The 23,429-nt window shown below is 45.3% G+C and overlaps 1 protein-coding gene across 1 annotated transcript in view; it reads right to left on the bottom strand.

Annotated features, from left to right (window-relative positions):
* Window positions 1-23,429, bottom strand: part of sms (spermine synthase) — a 68,116-nt gene that overhangs the window by 35,582 nt on the left and 9,105 nt on the right. The window contains exons 3-6 of the mRNA XM_043700269.2: window positions 15,113-15,177; window positions 11,342-11,517; window positions 7,297-7,451; window positions 4,961-5,050 (exon numbers count right to left, since the gene is read on the bottom strand). Coding sequence (XP_043556204.2) covers window positions 4,961-5,050; window positions 7,297-7,451; window positions 11,342-11,517; window positions 15,113-15,177 — 486 coding nt within the window. The remainder of the gene's footprint in view (window positions 1-4,960; window positions 5,051-7,296; window positions 7,452-11,341; window positions 11,518-15,112; window positions 15,178-23,429) is intronic.

Below are 23,429 nucleotides of genomic sequence, written 5' to 3'. Positions count from 1 at the left end.
GGAGGGAATGTCCTCTGCAGAATGCCAATAAGGGTGGGGGGAGAAATATATCTCTGGTGGCGGGGTCTGATTGTAGGTGACGGAAATGGAGGAGAATAATGCACTGTACCTGGAGATTAGTGGAGTGGAAGGTGAGGACTGGGGGGGGGGGGCATTCTATCCTTGTTGCGGTTCGAGGACTGGGGTTGATGGGCGGAAGTGCGCAAAGTGGAGGAGATACATTGGAGGGCACTGATGATCACGTGGAAGGAGCAATTGCTGTCCTTGAAATAGGAGGTCATCTGGGAGGTTCTGGAGTGGAGTTTCTCCTGCTGGGAGAGATAGTGCAGAAGCAGAGGAATGGGGAGCAAGAGATAGTGTTCCTAATCAAACCCTGTCTTTCCAAATGCATGAATATTATCTCTCAGAATCTTCGCAAATAACGCACCTACGACAGATGTTAGGCTTACTAGTCTATAGTTCCCAGGTTCTTCTTTGCAGCCCCTCTTGAATAAGGACACGACATTCACTACCCTCCCAGTCTTCCGGGACCTCACCCTTGGCTAATGATGATGCAAAAATATCAGCCAGGGCCCTCGCCATTTCTTCCCTAGCCTGTGTGTGTTCTTGGATATATCTGGTCAGGATCAGAAGATTTATCCACCTTCATACATACTAATACATCTAGCACCTGCTCTACTGTGATATGGACTGCCCCCAAGATATCACCACTAACTTGCTCAAGTTCGCAAGTGTTCATGTCTTTCTCCATGGTAAACACAGTGGAGGAATATTCATTGAGAACCTCACCCATCTCCTGCAGTTCTACACATACATGTCCACTTTGGTCCTTGTGGGGTCCTATTCTCTCTCTAGTTATTCTTTTTCCTTTAATATGTGAAGAACCTCATTGGATTCACCCTAACCTTTTCAGCCAAGGCTATCCCGAGCCCCCTTTTCGCCCTTCTCATTTCCTTCTTCATACTTCAGTCAACTCCTGCGTTCCCTGTATCCCTCCAGGGATTCCCTTGACCCCAGCTGCCTGTACCTGAGCCACACCTCCTTTTTTCTGGTCAAAGCCTCAATATCTCTTGCCATTCCAGAGCTCCCTATTCCTGCCAACCTTGCCCTTCACCCTCACAGGAACATATAGACCTTGAACTCTAGCTATCTCACTTTTACAGGCCTCCCACTTGCCGGAGCTCCCTTTGCCTGCAAACCAACTAATCTAATCAATCCCTGCAAACTCGATTCCTCAGCGCCCAATAAATCAGTTTCTATTTTGAATACTTTCAACAAATGAGCTTGCAGAGCTCCTTGCATAAAGACTGTGAAAGATTCACAACACTGACCAAAGAGGTTTCTCCTCAGCTCAGTTGTAAATAGCTGACCCCCCATCCTAAGATGATTACCAAGTCCTTTCCAGCTGGAGACAAAATCCTTGCAACACTTGCGACTCAATCCAGTCTACTGCATTCACTACTCATAATGTGGTCTCTCCTACATATCGAGGAAACAAAGCGTCAACTGGGTAACCACTACCTGCTGTCTGCAACAAAAAAAAAGCCCTGAGCTTCCAGTTGCCTGTCACTTCAACACCCCACCCTGCTCCCTGGCCAACATCTGTTTCAGGCCTGCTGCAGTGCTCCAGCAAAGCTTAGTGCATGCTGGGAGAACACCACTTCATTTTCCACTTGGGAACACTACAGCCTTCTGGACTCAATATTTTGAGTTCAACAATTTTAGGGTAGAAGGCACCTTCTTGCATTTCCTTACCCCCAAGCCCCTCACAGCATACCATGTCTTAACAAGGTCTGGTATTACACACCACTCATCATTAGCCACTAATTGCTATTCATTCATTCTCCGAGTGGGCTAATTGTTATCCATTCCTTTGTCTGTCTGACTGTTTGTCTCTCAGAGTTCTATCCTCACCTATCGTTTAATCCTTACCCCCTCCTTGTATCTTCTGCACACAAACCAACACTTTCCTACCTACCATCAGTTCTGAAGAAGGGTCACTCAACCCAAAACGTTAATTCTGATTTCTCTCCACAGACCTGCTGAGTCACAGACATGTACAGCATGGAAACAGACCCTTCGGTCTAACCTGTCCATGCTGACCAGATATCCCAACCCAATCTAGTCCCACCTGCCAGCACCCGGCCCATATCCCTCCCAAACCCTTCCTATTCATATACCCATCCAGATGCCTTTCAAATGTTGCAATTGTACCTTCCTCTGGCAGCTCATTCCATACATGTACCACCCTCTGCGTGAAAAAATTGCCCCTGAGATCTCTCTTATATCCTTCCCCTCTCACCCTAAACCTATGCCCTCTAGTTCTGGACTCCCCCACCCCAGTGAAGAGACTTTGTCTATTTATCCTATCCACGCCCTTCATGATTTTGTAAACCTTTATAAGGTCACTCCTTACATTCCTCTGTCTTTGCAACACGTACCTTTCCAATCCGGAAGAGATTACCTCATTCATCTCAATTTTAGAAAAGAGACTTATTCTAATTAGGCTCCCTTTACACATCAATACGTTTTTGTATAAATCTTTGTTGTACATGCTCCAAAGCAAATGTATTCTTCCTGAGAAGATGATACCAAAGTTACACAGCACTCTACATATACAGTCTCACCAGATCTCTGTAGAATTGCTGCATTCAATCCTTTGTTGTAAGTCCAACATATCATTTACCTTCCTAATTGCTTGCTGTACCTGTATAACAATTTTCTCACACCAGAACCCTTTCAATACCAACATTTATTGGCTTCTCACTGTTTAAATTACATTAAATGGTACATTCAACCAGTTTTCCTGAATGTTTCAAAACACTAAACAATGAAATTGGCATTAGAAATACTTGCCTTTTAAATGTGGATGCTAAGATGCATGCTCACAAGATAAAGAAAGTGGGAGTTAAAATTGAAAAAGCTAATGTCACTCTAAAAAGGGACACACTGGAAGTAAAATGTTGGCGTTTAGGTTGTTTGATCAGATTTTAAAAGCTCCAGAAATCTCAGTGGGCAGAGGAGTGCACCTTGATATAGTTGGATGGTAGATGCTACAGAGCAGTTGCAGCTGACAAAATGGGCAAGACTAACTCCTGTGCCTTTACTATCAGCAAAACTCCTAGTAGGAGGAGCAAGAAACAGTTTAAAAACCCTGGGTGGAACGCTGGCAAAACAAGGAGGAAACTTTTAAACCTCTTGCACATCATACTCCATCTGTCCTCACCTTGCTTTAAATGCGACCTGCTTACATCAGCCACTTTATGTCCTCGTCACAACTTGCTTTCCACCTTGTTTTTCACTCAGAAGCAAACATGGACATTTTGTTAGCTTCCCTGACCTCAGTCAATGAGATGGATTGAAAATTGTTTAGGCTCATGAGGTCCTCCATAAGTTACATTAGCCTGCTGTTGTGAAAATAAGCCATTCATTTAGATTCATTGTCCTGTTTGCTAACCAATCCTCAAACTATGCCAAGATATTTCCCCCAATCCCATGAACTATAATCTTATGCAATAACCTCTTGCATGGCACCTTCACAAATATTTTGAGAATTCAGATACTTAACAGCCAGCGATTCCTCACTCCCCACATTTATTTGGAACATAAGTCTCTCTTCACAAAATCTGTTGGTTAAACAATACTCTTTCTCCCTGCTGGAACCATTTCTCCACTAACAAAATCTAGTATTTTTCGGATGGCTGGCATTAGGCTGACTGCGTTGGTGTTTAACTGTTTACTCTTTCCCTCCTTTTGTCAACAGTGAAATCATATTTGCTCCTTCTGGTTTGTGGAAGCAAGCAGACAATGCAGGAAATTCTGCAAGATCAAAACCACTATTCCTGTAGCCAGGTCTTTTCCAAGTCTAGGGTGTAGACAATCAGCTCCAGAGCATTTGTCAATTTCAGGCTTCCAATTTCCCCAGTATTTTTCCTTACGGCTAATAACATTTACATCTCCCCTCTTCCTAGAATCAATAGTTCTGGGAGATTAGTTGCAACTGACAAAACATACAACAGTGCACGTCATGATAGAAATCTGTACTGTACACATTTCTGGGGGAAATTACTCCATACGGCTGGTGTAGTAGCAAAAGGAACACGCAAGAGGTCTATAAAGTCAAACTGGTAGTAGGGAGAGTAAGCAATTCTCACGCAAACAGCTCCTCCTTAAAATAAAATGTCTGCGGTTATAAGCAGCCATACCCAAATACCATGTGGGTGACATGCTGAGGAACTGGAAATTTTCAGCACAATTTACTGTGGGTGTCATATACTTGACAAGCAGAGATGGAAGAGATTAAGGGATACTCGGCATTAATTGCAATGCAATGATAAGAGAGGGAGGAACAGGGCCACGATAGCATTGGAGACAAGAATGTGAATAGAACAAGATACTAAAACCCAGGCCAGACAAGCAAGAGATTTAGCAATGACAGCATCACTCAAACCAAATGCAGGATACTGCCTGCAAGAAGAGAGACTTTTGCTGAAGGAATAGACTGTTTATCTCCACAAAGCAGCTTGCACAACAGGAAGATTAACGAGTTGAGCAGAGCACGTAGTACATGCCAATATATAACTAACTTGTGGCTGTGATAGAATGGCAATTGGCGAACACATGACTCCAAATCAGGGTCAAAGGTGACCAGATTGGAAGGCATGTTACCAAAGCTAAGCTGATGAGATGGCACACAAGGCTTGGTTGCAAACATAACGAGCAGTTCTCGAGTTGAGTGACGACTCAGCGAGTCTGTTTGTGACCACTTACAGGCTGAGGAGTTTCAGGTAAAAAGAAATGCAGTGATAATTAATGGTACAGGTAAGGTAGATCTGGTCAAGAGACCTTGGGGCACTTTGCAAGTATTCAGCAGCGACAATCTATCTAAGCAGGCACCCTAGACTTTTCAGAAGTTATTAGTTATATATCCAAGGGAAGAGAAGAGTGGCAGTTGACCTACCTGATAGCAGTCTCCTTTCAGATTGTCCAGGACATCTCCACAGGTTTTGCGCATGTGTTTACAACATGCATCAATTACCATCTGGTCAATGTGCAAATCTGGTTAAGGAACAACTCCGACAAGTATGACAGCAAACTGACAAAGACAAAAAACTGTTAAATCTGGCTGAATAAACCCTGATTGAAAAGCACACCATTACAATTTGGAGGGAGTCACGCCATTGACATTTCAGGAGAACATCCAAACCCCACCTGGGTAAACGCCTAGCTATTGCCTTCCAATTCACTGTACTCAGGCCTCGGAATGCAGTAAGACCTCAACTGTTAACACCTTCAATCACATCTGTTACTGGCCAGGACAGCTGGTTCATGGAAAAATTAGTTGGACGATGAGTTCAATGCCTGAAGCTTTGGCCCAAAGAATTTAACACTTAAAATAAATTTGAAAACACAAGAACTGAAGCATCTCATTTCAACTTGCGAAGCTGTTCCACCATCCAACAAGGTACGGCTCAGTGTATTTACAGTACAAGCAGCTAGTCAGCCCATTACGTCCACGCTGGATAAAGACAAGACATCCAACCTTGCTCCACTTTCAGATATTCGGCCTCAGGCCCGAGGATATACATTTGATACATTGCAATCAAAGAATTGTTGTTTTAAAAAAAATGTAATATCTATCATCTTTCAGGTTATAAATTTGGACCTCAGAGCACTCTCAAGGTCAAAATACTTTATAGTCTCTTGCAAATCCTGTCACTACCTCATTTAAATTCATGCCCCCTCCCCCCCCACCCCACCTCCATTACTGGTAACAATGTAAATGGAGATAGGTCCTTCTTAGTCTCTCTCAGTAACACATCTCAATCTTGACTGTTTCAAAAACCTCCAGCTCCTGAAACTCTCTCATACAGTTAAGGCTCTACATTCCTAGTACCATGTTGAGAATTCCCTAGTGTCCCCTCCAGTGCTATCATATCCTCTCTAATACACCAGAGCTGAACAGTACACAAGCTACAGTTTAAAGCCAGTTTGATACATTTCACGCATAACCTCCCTGATCCTCTCTCTTGTACCTCAGTTAAGGAAGGCAAGTTTTGCACATGTTATTGTAATCACTTTACCCACCTTCCCTATTTTCCAGGATTTGTAGATATGCACATCAAGGTCCTCCAACCTTCACAGTGTACTAGCTCATCTTACTTGCCAAATCACCTCAGATATCACATGAAGTCGGTTAGCTTAGTTGGTTGAACGGCTGGTTTGTGATGCAGACTGACACCAACAGACTGGATTCAATTCCCACATTGCCTTAGGTCAACATGAAGGTCCCGCCTTCTCAACCTCTCACTTTGTCTGAAGTGGGGTGACCCGCTGGTTAAACCACCAGCAGTTGTGTCTCTCTCTATTGAGAGCACAGCCTGGGACTACGGAGACTTCACCTCTAGCTTGCCACACACTTTTCTGGATTGAACTCCACTGCCCACCTTCGCAGTCCATTGACAGTTTCCTGCAGTTGACACATTCTTCCCACTATCTGCACAATTCTGTTACATCAAACCATGCTCTCAACACTGAAGTCCGAACCATTGATTATGCACTAGGAAAAGCAGAGATCTAGGATCTGTGGCCTTTTGAACTTAAGTGGGAGCATCTTCCCAGTGACAAACAACTGCCCGCTGCTAAGCTTGGCTTCCCATCACTGAACGAATGTTGGATAGTCATTTACTGAACAGTTGGACATGCAGTCCATTAAATGTACACTCCCAAAAAGTAATCCATGACTTGGATTCCCATGCTTGCAGCCCAAAGCACTGCACCTTAATTTTCTTCGAGGGCCTATCCAAATTCCTTTGAAACGTTGGATTGTCTCTCCCACCACCTGTTTCATAGGTTAAGTGTTCCAAGCCATTAACACTCGCTGCAAAAAGAAATAAACACCAACTCACACATCCCTCGTAGCCCTTGTCCACGACCTTACATCTGTGTGTCCCATAGTCTTTGTATGGTCAACTAACAGGGAAACTTTTTTTAAAAACCTACCTGCTCAAAGATGTTACGAAACACCTCTGGAGCAGGTCAGACTTGAACCCAGGCCTCCAGGTTCTAAAGGCAAGGAGGGTGGCATTGTGCTGCAAGACAGGAACAGCTTTGCTTTGTCTGCCTTATCTGAGCCCATCATAATCTTGTACTTCGCTTATCAAATCTCCCCTCAGTCACTTTTGCTTAAAAAAGAAACCCCCACCAAAACCTTCCTACCCAACCATGACCGGCGTTAGCTTAGTTCTTGAACATTACCCAAACCATTTCAGGCAACAGTTACTCTAAAAAGGATATTTCCACCATGGTGACCATCTTTGGTTTTAACTTGACCAGCTCATAAAGGATTCCACCATCTCCTCCTCCAAGGATAAGAATTTCTTTCCCTTTATAGTCCTCTACTCCATCACCCATGATTGCTTGTGTGTATGGAAGGTCACTTTCCCCTAAATCTGGAACGGATAGATGCAGAAAGATACAGCTCCTGCTAAATATTCTCAATAATGCCTGAAACATAACAGCAGCTGTTACAACAATTCCAAGTGTCAGCCTTGGGTCTTGGGCGATTGCTTGCAGCTCTGAAATCAGAAGGCCATGGGGGTTCAAAGCCCCCTGGCAGAGACTTGAGCACGTAACCCAGGTTAACACTTCAGCAAGGTAGTATGGGACTCCAAGGTTTGCATGAAGGTTTGTAGCTCAGGTGCCAGTTGTTGTAGTTATGATGTGTTTGCCGAACTGGGAAATTGATTTATAGATGTTTTGTCCCCTTTCTAGGTGACATCCTCAGTGCTTGGGAGCATAAGCACTGCTGTATTGTTTCTTCAGGAATTTATATAATTCGGTAAATCAACCTCCTAGCTCGATGAACATACCCACAACTATGGCAACCAGCACGCGAGCTACAGTTCTTCTCGCAACAAAACTAAATAAACTCAAGAGGAGAGAGTCCAGTTCACAGGAGGCTCCAAAGCACTGAGGATGTCACCGAGGCAGGGGAGGAAACATCTCCAAATCAACTTCCCATGTTGGCAAACATATCCACAACTACCATAGTATGGGAGTACTATCCCGCTGGAGGCACCTCCTTCGACATGAAAGGAGCAGCCACACTCAGCACTTTCACTGCTGTCTCAAAAATTGGTTTACTGAAGGCAGCGTTTGGTATGCTTTCCTTTATTGGCCAGAATACTGAGTACAGGAGTTGGGAGGTCATGTTGCAGCTGTACAGGACATTGGTTCGGCCATCTTTTGGAGTATTGCATACATTTCTGGATTCCTTCCTACAGGAACCATGTTGTGAAACTTGTAAGGGTTCAGAAAAGATTCAAAAGGACGTTGCCGGGGTTGAAGGATTTGAGTTATAGAGAGAGGCTCACGAGGCTGGGGCTGCTTTCTCTGGAGCACTGGAGGCTGAGGAGTGACCTTGTAAAGGTTTATAAAATCTTTGGGGTTTATGGATAGTGTAAACAGGCAAGCTCTCTTCCCCTGGGGTGGAGATTCCAAAACTAGACGGCAGAGGGGAAGATGTAAAAGGGGCAACTAAAAGGGTGGTGTGCGTATGGAGTGAGCTGCCAGAGGAAGTGGTGGAGGCTGGTACAATTACAACATTTGAAAGGCATCTGGATGGGTATATGAATAGGAAGGAATTGGAGGGATATGGGCCAAGTGCTGGCAGGTGGGACTAGATTTGTACAGGATATCTGCTCAGTTGGACCAAAGGATCTGTTTCTGTGCTGTAAATCTCAAGACTCTGATCTGTTCAGTCCGTGAATGAACCTGAATTCTTTACCCCATCATGTCTGCACAGTTATTGCCTGACACACTAAAGGTTCCCAGCATTTTGCTTCTAATAATGTGGAAGTTTTCCAGTTGTACATAGCTATGTAAATTTACAAGAGAGACAGAGATTAGCGCCATTGATTAACCCCTACAGAAGGAAATCTACATGTTATCCTGTCATGCCCTACCAACTACCAGCCCTCACAACTCTAACTCATACCTGAATTCAACCCAGTTTGGTGTTATCATTGAATCAAGCCTTTAACAAGGGGGTTGAGTGGCATAGTAATTTAGAGGCCCAGGTCAGTTTTCTGTAGAATATGGTTTGAAATCTAACCACAGTAGCTGGTGAGATTTAAATTCAATGAATGAAAGGATCGTGTATTGGAAGTTATTCTCAGTAACAGTGACCATAAAATGATAGTCAATTGTTGTTTTAAAAATACGTATTGGAATCAATTTTGTCCTGTCGGGAAGGAAATCTGGTGTCCTTGAGGAATCAAGCCTCGATGACTACAGGCCCACAGCAATTTGGTTGCCCTCTGAAATGATTGAATAAACCATTTAAATCAAGGGGGATCAGGGATGGGCCACAAACGCAGACCTTGCTGGGCAATTCTTGTAGCCCCAATGAATACATTTTTAAAAACCCAAGCCCCAGATTCTCCTAGAAAGGTGCTGATTCCTACAGAGATATTCCATAGTGAAAAGGCTCCAAACAAAACTACAGACCATGGCAATTCTAAAAAGACCCGACATGAAACCACTTTACTGCCTTCACAATCCTTCAAATGGGCTGCATCGTTTCAGCAGTTTTGGTTTCATTTCCATCTTAAATTGATCATTCCTTGCAAGATCAAGAATTTAAGGGCTATGGGGAGAATATGGGTAAGTGGCATTGACATGCTCATCAGCCGTGACTGAATGGCAGAGTGGACTCAATGGGCTGAATGGCCTTACTTCCACTCCTATGTCTTACCGTCACTCAATATGTTCGCGTTTCTTCAGCACCAATTGATGCCATCACTGGTTAATAAACCGTGAGGCAGAACCCAAGCAGGGTTTCTCTTCTATCTAATGCGAGGCAGACTAGCAGTACATTGGCTTAATGCTGCCTGACAGCGCCATGGACCAGAGTTCAATTCCAGCCTCGGGCCACTGTTGGAATACTGTGCGCAATTCTGGTCTCCTTCCTATCGGAAAGATGTTGTACATTCTCCCCATATCTGCATAGGTTTCCTCCGGGTGCTCTGATTGGCTCCCACAATCCAAAGATGCACAGATTAGTTGGATTGGCCATTCTAAATTGCCACCGATATTCAGGGATGTGCAGGCTAGGTGGGTTACCAGTGGGAAATACAGGATAGGGTAAGAGGGTAGGGTAAGAGGGTAGGTCTGGGTGGGATGCTCATCAGTGTGGACTTGGTGGGCCAAATGGCCTGCTTCCACACTATAGGAATTTATATGATGCAATGAAACTGTCATTAAATGCGAGGTGCTGCATTTTGGGAAAGCAAATCTTAGCAGGACTTATACACTTAATGGTAAGGTCCTAGGGAGTGTTGCTGAACAAAGGGACCTTGGAGTGCAGGTTCATAGCTCCTTGAAAGTGGAGTCGCAGGTAGATAGGATAGCAAAGAAGGCGTTTGGTGTGCTTTCCTTTATTGGTCAGAGTATTGAGTACAGGAGTTGGGAGGTCATGTTGCGGTTGTACAGGACATTGTTAGGCCACTGTTGGAATACTGCGTGCAATTCTGGTCTTCTTCCTATCGGAAATATGTTGTGAAACTTGAAAGGGTTCAGAAAAGATTTACAAGGATGTTGCCAGGGTTGGAGGATCTGAGCTACAGGGAGAAGCTTAAAAGGCTGAGGCTGTTTTCCCTGGAGCGGAGGAGGCTGAGGGGTGACCTTACAGAGGTTTACAAAATTATGAGGGGCATGGATAGGGTAAATAAGCAAAATCTTTTCCCTGGGGTCAAAAAGTCCATAACTAGAGGGCATAGGTTTAGGGTGAGAGGGGAAAGATATAAAAGAGACCTAAGGGGCAACTTTTTCACACAGAGGGTGGTGCGTGTATGGAATGAGCTGCCAGAGGAAGTGGTGGAGGCTTTTACAATTGCAACATTTAAGAGGCATTTGGATGGGTATATGAATAGGAAGGTTTTGGAGGGGTATGGGCCGGGTGCTGACAGGTGGGACGAGATTGGGTTGGGATATCTGTTCAGCATGGACGGGTTGGACCGAAGGGTCTGTTTCTATGCCATACATCTCTATGACTCGAAGATACATCAGTATCAAATAAATTAAGTGCAAAAACTATGAAGTGTACAAGTACTAATCAAAATAACTCCTACTGTTCACTGGGATGTGAAGTGTAAACAGTGCCCAAAGACAATTTTGTTTTCCCATTTCCATATTACTATTGGGTAAAACTACACCAAATTGACTGCAGCAATTCTTCGACACAAGTCACCACCACCTTCCCAAATGCAACTAGGGATGAGCATCAAATACCAGCCATGCCTACATTGCCTGAATGAAGAGAAATAAAACCAAAACTTACTAATATCGCCATTCAGGATAAGAATATTTCCAAACTGCTTTGAGTGGAGAATCTTGATGTTCTGATATGCAGAATCCTCATCATAAACAACATCATCAATGTCATATTCCACCAACCTGCCATCAGCAGTTGGCCAGTACCTATCGATGGCCCCTCCTCGTACAATGGTGGGTAACCTAGGGAAGCAGCACAGGTGTGAATTAACTTGCATTTATCTTGCCCTCCTTGTTACCTCAATTAGAATGCCACAAAGCACTCTGCATCTAAGTGCGACTTAGTGCAAGTGCGATGAATTGCCAGTTGGAATTAATTCTTTGCAGTGTAGGCTGAGAGCGGAAATTTAACCAAGAAAACTTCCAGCTGTTCTATGAATGGAGTCGAGTGATCTTTTCCCCCTCACTGCCTGAGCAGACAGGCAGACGGAGCTTTCGATACACAGCCCCACAGATAGAGACCGTTACAAGGTTCAGTAAACTTGTTATGGCATGTATAATAACAAATCACCCATAGCATCATCTGGCTCTCCAAGCCCCAGGCAAAATCGATTAAACTTTCCACCATTTCTTTGTATTATATGACAAACACTGGGAAACAGATTAGGACATGGGCATGATGCATGACAAGTAAATCTGGAAACCAGATTGTTCTGGTTGTTGGAGTAACAGGAAGTGAACCGCATAACGGAGAGGAAGCAAAAGTGATACAAAATGCCAAAACGGCGGTTATGAAGTAAACTTATTGTGCAACGCATTTTCAAAACAGACTTAAAAAGAATGCTTCAGGTCTGGGCCGACTAGAGATATCCAAGAAAAGCCACTTGTGAAGGGAAATGCCAAGAAAATTACAACTTGAGTCCATGTTTTCAAAGAGACGGAGGAGGCAGGTACAGAGGGTGTACAGTAAAGCTTTCAATAAAAAGGCAGTGGAAAAGCCAATTCACCAGATGCTTCAACACTCAAAGGTGGCGGGAGAGTGTTTAAGAAATAAGCTCAATTAGACATTGTAAGAATTTGGAGGTTGCGACAGAGAACTGGATAATTTCCAATGAAAGACATTAACTTGAACAAGGAGGGAGAGATTCCCTGGATGGAAATGTGTTGCTGGAAAAGCGCAGGTCAGGCAGCATCTAGGGAACAGGAGAATCGACGTTTCGGGCATTAGCCCTTCTTCAGGAATGAGGAAAGTTGGTCCAGCAGGCTAAGATAAAAGATAGGGAGGAGGGACTTGGGGGAGGGGCGTCGGAAATGTGATAGGTGGAAAGAGGTCAAGGTGAGGGTGATAGGTCAGACTGGGGTGGGGGCGGAGAGGTCGGGAAGAAGATTGCAGGTTAGGAAGGCGGTGCTGAATTTGATGGATTTGACTGAGACAGGCTGGGGGGAGGGGAAATGAGGAAACTGGTGAAATCCGAGTTCATCCCTTGTGGTTGGAGGGTTCCTAGCCGGAAGATGAGGCGTTCTTCCTCCAACCGTCGTTTTGCTGTGGTCTGACGATGGAGGAGTCCAAAGACCTGCATATCCTTGGTGGAGTGGGAGGGGGAGTTGAAATGTTGAGCTACAGGGTGGTTGGGTTGGTTGGTCCGGGTGTCCCAGAGGTGTTCCCTGAAACGCTCCGCAAGTAGGCGGCCCGTCTCCCCAATATAGAGGAGGCCACATCGGGTGCAAAGGATGCAATAGATGATATGTGTGGAGGTACAGGTGAATCTGTGGCGGATATGGAAGTTTCCTTTGGGGCCTTGGAGGGAGGTGAGGGGGGAGGTGTGGGCGCAAGTCTTGCACCTCCTGCGGTTGCAGGGGAAGGTGCCGGGAGTGGAGGTTGGAGGGGCGGGGTTCAAGGGCGGAGGATCGGGAAGTGGAAGAGATGCGGTGGAGAGCATCGTCAACCACGTCGGGGGGGAGATTGCGGTCCTTGAAGAAGGAGGCCATCTGGGATGTGCGTTTTTGGCCTCCTTCTTCAAGGACCGCAATTTCCCCCCCGCATCTCCTCCACTTCCCGCTCCTCCACCCTTGAACCCCACCCCTCCAACCGCCACCAGGACAGAACCCCACTGGTCCTCACCTACCACCCCACTAACCTCCATGTACAGCGCATCATCCGCCGCCATTTCCGCCACCTCCAAACGGACCCCACCACCAAGGATATATTTCCCTCCCCTCCGCTATCAGCATTCCGTAAAGACCACTCCCTCCGTGACTCCCTCGTCAGATCCACACCCGCCACCAACCCAACCTCCACTCCCGGCACCTTCCCCTGCAACCGCAGGAGGTGCAAGACTTGCGCCCACACCTCCCCCCTCACCTCCCTCCAAGGCCCCAAAGGAAACTTCCATATCCGCCACAGATTCACCTGTACCTCCACACATATCATCTATTGCATCCTTTGCACCCGATGTGGCCTCCTCTATATTGGGGAGACGGGCCGCCTACTTGCGGAGCGTTTCAGGGAACACCTCTGGGACACCCGGACCAACCAACCCAACCACCCTGTAGCTCAACATTTCAATTCCCCCTCCCACTCCACCAAGGATATGCAGGTCTTTGGACTCCTCCATCGTCAGACCACAGCGAAACGACGGTTGGAGGAAGAACGCCTCATCTTCCGGCTAGGAACCCTCCAACCACAAGGGATGAACTCTGATTTCACCAGTTTCCTCATTTCCCCTCCCCCCAGCCTGTCTCAGTCAAATCCATCGAACTCAGCACCGCCTTCCTAACCTGCAATCTTCTTCCCGACCTCTCCGCCCCCACCCCAGTCTGACCTATCACCCTCACCTTGACCTCTTTCCACTTATCACATTTCCGACGCCCTTCCCCCAAGTCCCTCCTCCCTATCTTTTATCTTAGCCTGCTGGACCAACTTTCCTCATTCCAGAAGGGCTAATGCCCGAAACGTCGATTCTCCTGTTCCCTAGATGCTGCCTGACCTGCTGCGCTTTTCCAGCAACACATTTCCATCTCTGATCTCCAGCATCTGCAGACTTCACTTTCTCCTCAGAGATTCCCTGGAACCAGTTAGCCTAAAATTGGTTATGGTTTGTTGTAGGTGATAATACAGCATAAAGTTAAATTGCACCAGAAAGGTCTGTCACTAAAGTCAGAAGAGAAAAACTAGCTGTGACAAACAGATTTAAATGTTGAAACTGTGAAGATTGGATAGAAGCAAAGTCAAAACAAAATGAGACTTCCAAAGAATAAAAATGTACCCGCAATGGATAAAAAAAATCCAGTACACAAAAATTCCTTTTGCCTCCTTAAAATAGGGCATGAACATTTATGTAGCATCGAGCACACGCTCATGCATCACACTCACAGCCTGAATGATAATCTTAAATTGATTTCCAGTCTTTTTCTTTGCATAACCCAGATCGTTTAATAAAAGTTGTCCAACAGTAGAATCACACTGAACGAGATGCCAGGTAAGCAAGCCATACATTCCTACTCTAGCAGATATCAAACAACACACCCTATTAATCATTCACAGAAAGTGGTATGCCAGCCATGCTCAAACAGCACATGCCTCCAAGCCTCAGAACACCATGTCCAAAATTAGACATGTCCTAGAGCTGATGAGTGCAAGGCAAAAAGCTTAAACATTGTTAAAAGGAGGCATGCAGTTGCAGTTCTGCATTATCAAACAATTAGTTGGCACAATGATTGCAGCAAGTAAATAATTCAGCAAGCTTCACTGTACACCCTTAGGAGTTTGGTTTATAAATAAACTTTAAAACCTCCAATCCACATCTTGTTGAAAGGTTCAACCATTCAAATTTCTTACCTTTTTAGCCTTTTAATATTCCCCCGCAAAACGTCTTTCATTTTCTCTTCAAGTCTGTTGCAGAGCTGAAATACAAATACATATACTCAAAATTCAAGAAATGTTACAGCAACCATAGAGCCATAGACATGTACAGCACAGAAACAGACCCTTCAGTCCAACACGTCCATGCCGACCACATATCCCAAATTCTTCTAATCACATTTACCAGCACTTGTCCCATATCCCTCTAAACCCTTCCTATTCATATAACCGTCCAGATGCTTCTTAAATGTTGTAATTGTACCAGCCTCCACTTCCGCTGGCATTCCATACACACACCATCCTTTGCATGAAATAGTTGCCCCTTAGGTAAATACTTGAACTCAAACAGCAAAGGCAGTAGCTGTTTCGATTCACTGTTGTGTCAGAGAGCAGTGTAGGTTTCTTCCTCCCTCTCTCTCACTGACTATGTAGTCTCTGCCTTTGTCTCGCTTCCTCCTTTTTAAAGCACCGTTGCTTTGATCTTTTAATCCCCAAAGTTCCAAAACAATACAACAGCTTATAAAACAGTAATTACGGCTCCTCAGAAAATCAGCTCCAACATCTGAAATATTTTAAAAAAAAAGACAGCAGCTCTTATAGCCGCAACTTTTTCCCGTCCTCCATCTTGGATTACCCAAAATCCTCCAAGATGAGAGCCAGTGTATGACTGTATGACTCGGGGAGGGGGCGAGAGGTACATCAGATGTACCTCAAGCATAAGTGCAACAACAATATTAGCAATTTCGCTTTTATGCAGTATAAAGCTTTTTCGGTTCGTCCAAAAGATTATGGGCACTGCTGGCAAAGCCAACATTTATTACCCATCTCTATTGGCCCTGGAGGTGGCAATAGTGAGCTCATGTCTTGAACCACTACGGTCTGAGATGGAGGGATTGGGGAAGGTGCAGGTACATCCACAGTGCTGTTCGGAAGGGAGTTACAAGATTTTGCCCACAATATAATGAAGGAAAGTATATTCTGGAGGGGAATTTGCAGCCGGTGGTGTTCCAATGACCTGCTGCCATTGTCTACTAGATGGGGGAGATCATGGATTTAGAAAGTACCGTCAGAGGAGCCTTGATGAGTGCATCTTGGGAGGTGGTATGCACTGCTGCTACTGCGTGATGGTGGAGAGAGTGAATGCTGAAAGTGGTGGGTGGGAGCCAATCAAGCAGCAGGATTGTCCTGGATGCTGTTGAGGTGAAGAACTGGAATCCAAGGTAGACCAGCAAGAGGCTGGAAGAACACAGCAAGCCAGGCAGCATCAGAAGGTGGAAAAGTCAACGTTTCAGGTGTAACCCTTGTTCTGTACTCATCAGGCACTTGGGAAAATGAAGAAGTGAGGCCTGCAGATGCTGGAGACCAGAGTTGAAAAGCGTGGACTGGAAAAGTACAGCAGGTCAGGCAGCATCTGAGGAGCAGAAAAAAGGCTCTCTCTGTCCACCCTATCTAACCCTCTGATATGTCTCAATTAAGTCACCTCTCAACCTCCTTCTTTCTAACAAAAACAGCCTCAAGTCCCTCAACCTTTCCATGTAAGACCTTCCCTCAATACCATGCAACATCGTTTCTGAACCCTTTCCAAAGCTTCCACATCCTTTCTATAATGCAGTGACCAGAACTGTACGCAATAATCCAAGTGCAGCCACAGCAGAGTTTTGTACAGCTGCAGCATGACCTCATGGTTCTGAAACTCAATGCCTCTACCAATAAAAGCTAACACACTGTACACCTTCTTAACAACCCTATCAACCTGGGTGGCAACTTCCAGTGATCTATGAACAAGGACACAGAGATCCCCCTGTTCAACAACACTACTAAGAATCTTACCATTCACCCAGTACTCTGCATTCCTGTCACTCTTTCCAAAGTGAATCACCTCACACTTTTCCGCATTAAACTTCATTTGCCCCCACTCAGCCCAGCTCTGCAGCTTATCCATATCCCTCTGTAACCTGCAACATCTTTCGGCACTATACACAGTTCCATCGACATTATTGTCATCCACAAATTTACTGACCCACCCTTCTACACCCTCATCCAGGATATTTATAAAAATGACAAACAGCAGTGGCCCCAAAACAGATCGTTGCAGTACCCCACTAGTAACTGAACACCAGGATGAATATTTGCCATCAACCACCACCCTCGGTCGTCTTTCAGCTAGCCAATTTCTGATCCAAACCACTAAATCACCCTCAATCCCATGCCTCTGTATTGTCTGCAATAGTCTACTGTGGGGAACCTTATCAAACACCTTACTGAAATCCATATACACCACATCAACAGCTTTACCCTCATCTACTTGTTTTGTCACTTTCTCAAAAAACTCACTTACCCTTCAAAAAACCATGTTGACTGTCCCTAATCAACTTATTCCTCTCTAGAAGATTGTAAATCCTATCTATTATAACCTTTTCCAACACTTTACCCACAACCCAAGTAAGGCTCCCTGGTCTATAATTACCAGGGTTTTCTCTACTCCCCTCCTTGAACAGGGGAACAACATTTGCTGTCCTCCGGGTTCTGGCACTATTCCTGTAGACAATGATGACAAAGATCAAAGCCAAAGGCTTGGCAATCTCCTCGCTGGCTTCCCAGAGAATCCTAGGATAAATCCCATCTGGCCCAGGGGACTTATCTTTTTTTTTAAAACACTTCCCAGAATTGCTAACACCTCCTCCTTTTGAACCTCAATCCTGTCTAGTCTGTTGCCTGCATCTCAGTATTCTCCTCGACCACATTGTCTTTTTCCAGTGTGAATACTGACAAAAAATATTCATTTAGGACTTCCCCTATCTCCTTGGACTCCATGCACAACTTCCCATCACTATCCTTGGCCCTAACCTTATTCTAGTCAATTCTTTTATTCCTGATATACCAACAGAAAGCTTTAGGGTTTTCCTTGATCCTACCCACCAATGACTTCTCATTTCCCCTTCCTGGTTCTTCTTAGCTCTCTCTTTAGGTCTTTCCTGGCTAACTTGTAACTCTCAAGCGCCCTAACTGAGCTTTCACATCTCATCCGAACATAACTCACCTTCTTCCTCCTGACAACCACAGCTCCCTCACTCTACCCACTTCCTCCCTGCCTGACGGTTACATACGTATCAAGGACACAGTAGCTATTCCTTGAATAAGCTCCACATTTCAATTATGCCCATCCCCTGCAGTTTCCTTCCCCACCCGACGCATCCTAAATCTTGTCGAATCGCATCATAATTGTCTTTCCCCAGCTATAACTCTTGGCCTGCAGTATATACCTCTCCCTTTCCATCACTAAAGTAAACATAACCAAATTGTGATCACTACCTCCAAATCTAACACCAGGCCAGGTTCATTCCCCAGTACCAAATCCAATGTGGCCTAGCCCCTTGTTGGCCTGTCTACATACTGTGTCAAGAAACTGTCCTGCACGCAATGGACAAAAACGGACCCATCTAAAGTACTCAAACTATAATATTCTCCGTTGATATTTGCAAAGTGAAAGTCCCTCATAACAACTACCCTGTCACTCCCACTCCTATCGAGATCATCTTTGCTATCCTATCCTCTACATATCTGGAACTATTCAGAGGCCTATAGAAAACTCCCAACAGGGTGCCCTCTCCTTTCCTGTTTCTAACCTCAGCCCACACTACCGCAGCAGACAAGTCCTCAAATGTTCTTTGTGCCACCATAATACTGTCCTTGACTAACAGTGCCACACACCCCCTCCTCTTACCACCTTCCCTGTTTTACTGAAACATCTAAATCCCAGAACCTGCAACAACCATTCCTGTCCCTGCTACATCCATGTCTCAAATGGCCACAACATCGAAATCCAAGACACCAACCCATGCTGCAAGTTTAACCGCCTTAATCCGGATGCTGCTGGCGTTGAAGCAGACACACCTTCCTGCTCGCTACTGTCTTCTTGCATCCTTGACATCTTATTTCTGACCTCACTAATCTCAAACTCCTGTATGCTGGAACTACAATTTCGGTTCCCATCCTCTTGCTGAATTAGTTTAAACCCACCCAAAGAGCATTAGCAAATTGCCCCCTCAGGATATTGGTCCCACTCTGGCTCAGGTGAAGACCATCCTGTTTGTACAGGTCCCACCTTCCCCAGAAAGAGCCCCAATTATCCCGGAATCCAAAACCCTCCCTCCTGCACCATCCCTGTAGACACGTGTTCAACTCCTCTCTCCCCATTTCTCGCCTGGCTAGTACGTGGCACGGGCAACAAATCAGAGATAACAACTCTGTTTGTTCTCACTAAGCTTCCATCCCAGCTCCCTGAATTTCTGTCTCTGAACCCTTTCAACTTTAAGGATATCTTTCTAAAACATGGAGACCAGAATTGCATGCAGTCTTCCAAATGTGACCTAATCAATGTCCTATACAGACGCAACATGATCTCCCAACTCCTATATTCAATGCACAGATTAATGAAGGAAAGCATAACCAAACGCCGCCTTCACTACCTTGTCTATCTGTAACTCCACTTTCAAAGTATTATGAACCTGCACTGCAACATCTCTTTATTCAGTAACACTCCCAGGACCTTACCATTAAGTGTATAAGTGCTACGCTAATTTGCCTTACCAAAATGCAACCTCTCTCATTTACCTAAATTAAACTGGATCTGCCATTCCCCAGCCCATCTGATCAAGGTCCAATGGTAGTTTGAGATAACCTCCTTCACTGTCCACTACACCACCACACCAGGTGCAAGCTTACGAACCATACCGCCTATATTCACATGCAAATCATTAATGTTAAAGACCAAACGCAGTGGACCCAGCACCAAGTCTTGCAGCACACTGCTGATCACAGGCCTCCAGTCCGAAAAATAACCCTCCACCATCATCCTGTCTCCTGCCTTCGAGCCAAGTTTTTCTTTTAGATAAAATGACTAGCTCTCCTTGAATTCCATGCGATCTAACCTTGCTAACCAGTCCACCATGCAGAACCCTGAGGAACGCCTGACTGATGTCCAGACAAAGTCCACTATTCTGCCTTTAATCTTCTTTGTCACTTCAAAAAAAAACTCAATTAAGTTTGAGAGACAATTTCCCATGCACAAAGCCAATATCCCCAATCAGTCCTCTCCTTTCCAAATACATGTAATTCCTGTCCCTCCGAATCCCCTCCAAACTTGCCCATCACAGATATCAGGCTCACCGGTCTACAGTTTCCTAGTTTTTCCACATCACCTTTCTTTAATAATGGGATCACATTAGCCACCCTCCAGTCTTCCAGCACCTCACCCATTGCTAGCAATAACACAAAATATCTTAGTAAGAGGCCCAACAATCACTTCCCTAGCCTCCCACAAAATTCTGGGATACATCAGATCAGGTCCTGGGGATTTATCCACCTTCATGCATTTTAAGACATCCAGCGGCTTCTCTGTAATATTGACATTTTTCAAGATATCACCATTTATTTCCTCGAGTTGTCTAGCTTCCATACCCTTCTCCACAGTAAACACTGACACAATATACTCACTTAGTATTTCCCCATCTGTTGTCCCACACATAGGCAGCCTTGCTGATTTTTAAGGGGCCCTCTGCTCTCCCTAGTTATTCTTTCATCTTTAATGTATTTGTAGATTCTCTTTGGATTCTCCTTAAGCCTATTTGCCAAAGATATCTCCTTTGTGCCCTCCTGACCTCCCTCTTTAATATACTCTTACAGCTCTTCAAAGAACCCCTACAGTGTGGAAACAGGTCCTTTGGCCCAACAAGTCCACACCAACCCATCCAAAGAGTAACGCACCCAGACCCATTCCCTCCCCCTATTATCCTACATTTCCCCCTGACTAATGCACCGAACCTACACATTCCTGAACATTATGGGCAATTTAGCATGGCCAGTTCACCTAATTGTGGGAGGAAACCGGAGAACCCAGAGGAAACCCACGCAGACACGGGGAGAACATGCAAACTTTGCACAGACAGTTGTCAGAGGCTGGAATTGAACCCGTGTACCTGGTACTGTGAAGCAGCAGTGCTAACCACTGAGCCACTGTGTCGTCTTAAACTCCTTGTAGTACTCTAGGGATTCACTCAATCCCAGCTGTCCAGAGCTGACACGTGCCTCCTTTTTCTCGAACAGAGCCTCCATTTCTCTCATCATCCTGCATTCCTTATACCTACCACCAGCATTGTCCTTCACACTAACAGGAACATACAGTCTCTTGATTCTTGTTATCTCATTTTTGAAGGCTTGCCATTTTCCAACTCCCTTTATCTGTGAACAGCCTCTCCCAATCAACTTTTGAAAGTTTTTGCCTAAGACTGTCAAAACTGGCCTTTCTCCAACCTAGAGCTTTAATTTTTAGATCAGGTCTATTTTTTTCCAGAACTATTTGAAACTAACAGAGTTATAATCAGAGTTATCCTCCCCATCCAAGCCCTTAACACTGTAGCAATCCCAGTCTATGTTTGGAAAATGGAAAGCCTCTCCCACTACAACCCTATTATTCTTAGAGGTAGCGGAGATCTCCTTACAAATTTGCTTCACAGTTTCCTGCTGCCTATTGAGGGGCCCTAAAGTACAATGCCAACAAGGTAATCACCCCTTTCTTATTTCTCAGTTCCACCCAACTAACTTCACTGGGCGTACTCCCAGGAATAACCTCCCCGTACATGTGTAAGGTTATCCGTCACCAAAAATGCCTCCTCCTCTCTTGAGCTCTTTCTTTCTATCTTTTCTATAGTATCTACACCTGGAACATTAAGTTGTCAGCCCTGCCCCTCCCAGAACCACATTTCTGTAATAGCTATGATATCTCAGTCTCATAGTCCCAACTCATGCCTTACATTCATCTGCCTTATCGGTCAGGCCTTCTGCCCTGAAATAAGTGGTTAATTTATCAGTCTTTACCTTGTTCTCTGCCTGTACGATTTGACTTGCTCCTCTTCTCAACTGTACCAGTCTCAGACTCATCTCTTTTCTGTCTATTTGGGTCCCACCTCCACTTTTACTAGTTTAAAGTCTGAGCAGCACTAACAAATTTCCCTGGCAAGTTGGTGGAGGATCTTGAAACGATGTAAAAAGGGAGTTGACATTCAACAGGACTTTATCGAGGTGAAATTAGTTTTAATGGAAATGTGAAAAATAAAGATTAATTTCACTGGAACGGAGAGTGAATGGGAACATGACAAAAGTGGTGCCTCTGGCGAGGTTTGGGTATTGTAAGCCATTGTTCCTACTGGGCAGCAGCTGAAAGAATTTACTCACACATTTATAATGAAAACCATTTTTGGTGGGGGGGGGGGGGGGGGGGGGGGGGAGAGGAGCGGGAAAGGAGAAGAATTGGGAAAAACAACTCCGACGTCCCACCAGAAATCAGCCATTGCAGTAATATAGACTGGATTTGCACAATGGGGCCACACAGATGCCCTTTTAGGACGACTCTCTGGGAACTGCTCTGTAAGAGTGGACTTCTGATTGCTGGGTTCTGGACGCTGGCTCGATGCTAAAAATTTTCCTTATTTGGTGCAAGAGTCAGAGGCAGTTTTCAGCTCTGATCTCCAGCATCTGCAGTCCTCACTTTCTCCTAGTTGATTTTAACCTACTGCGAATCCTCTTGCAAGGATGCCTTCCTTGAAGGAGCTTTCTTCCTCCCTCTACAAGGATCTCAGTGAGTCCCTCTCTCACTGCACCCCCCAGGTCATCTCCTCTGCACAGAAGCTCTTCAGCCACATTCTCAAACAGACTCGCTACCACAGCCACATCTCCTTCCTCAGCACTTGCCTAGGGAACCGACTGACCCCGCACGGACTCCGGACTATGTTCAGACCAACAAAACTTGGACCCAACCAGGACAACCAGTCCCTACAACAAATCCCTACAACAAGATCTCCCTCCGGATCCTCCGCTCCACGCTTGCAGCCATGCGCTGCTACCTACATTCCCTGCAGTCAGCCCTAGCCCAGCTCAGGACAACACTCTCACAGACCTGTAAAGGACCTCTACTGTTCTTCATCCACAGAAGAATCCATCCACTAAACAAACAGTTCTTCCTAGCCATATCGGAAATTAAAGACAGTAAGTACCAAAAACTTTCATGTACTTACCCCCACACTCCGGATTCCTCAACTGTTCCAGAATCTTCCATCAGCCTCCGGAACCGCTCGGGCGCCATTAACCACGCGGCCGCTGCAGTAACCGCCACCCCGAACCATGACGTCACTTCCGCCCCCACCGACCATGCAGGCTCCGCGATCGCCGCCCAGACAACCGCCTCCACGATTGCCAGGAAGACCATCGCTGACAGATTCGCGGCCTCCGCAGGGTT

This window comes from Chiloscyllium plagiosum, unplaced genomic scaffold, assembly GCF_037043375.1.
Source record: "Chiloscyllium plagiosum isolate Xiang-an unplaced genomic scaffold, Cpla_swu_hap1 HiC_scaffold_12, whole genome shotgun sequence".
NCBI classification, from domain to species: Eukaryota; Metazoa; Chordata; class Chondrichthyes; order Orectolobiformes; family Hemiscylliidae; genus Chiloscyllium; species Chiloscyllium plagiosum.
The sequence above is the reverse complement of the archived record's forward strand: the minus strand, read 5'-3'. Positions and strand labels throughout refer to the sequence as shown.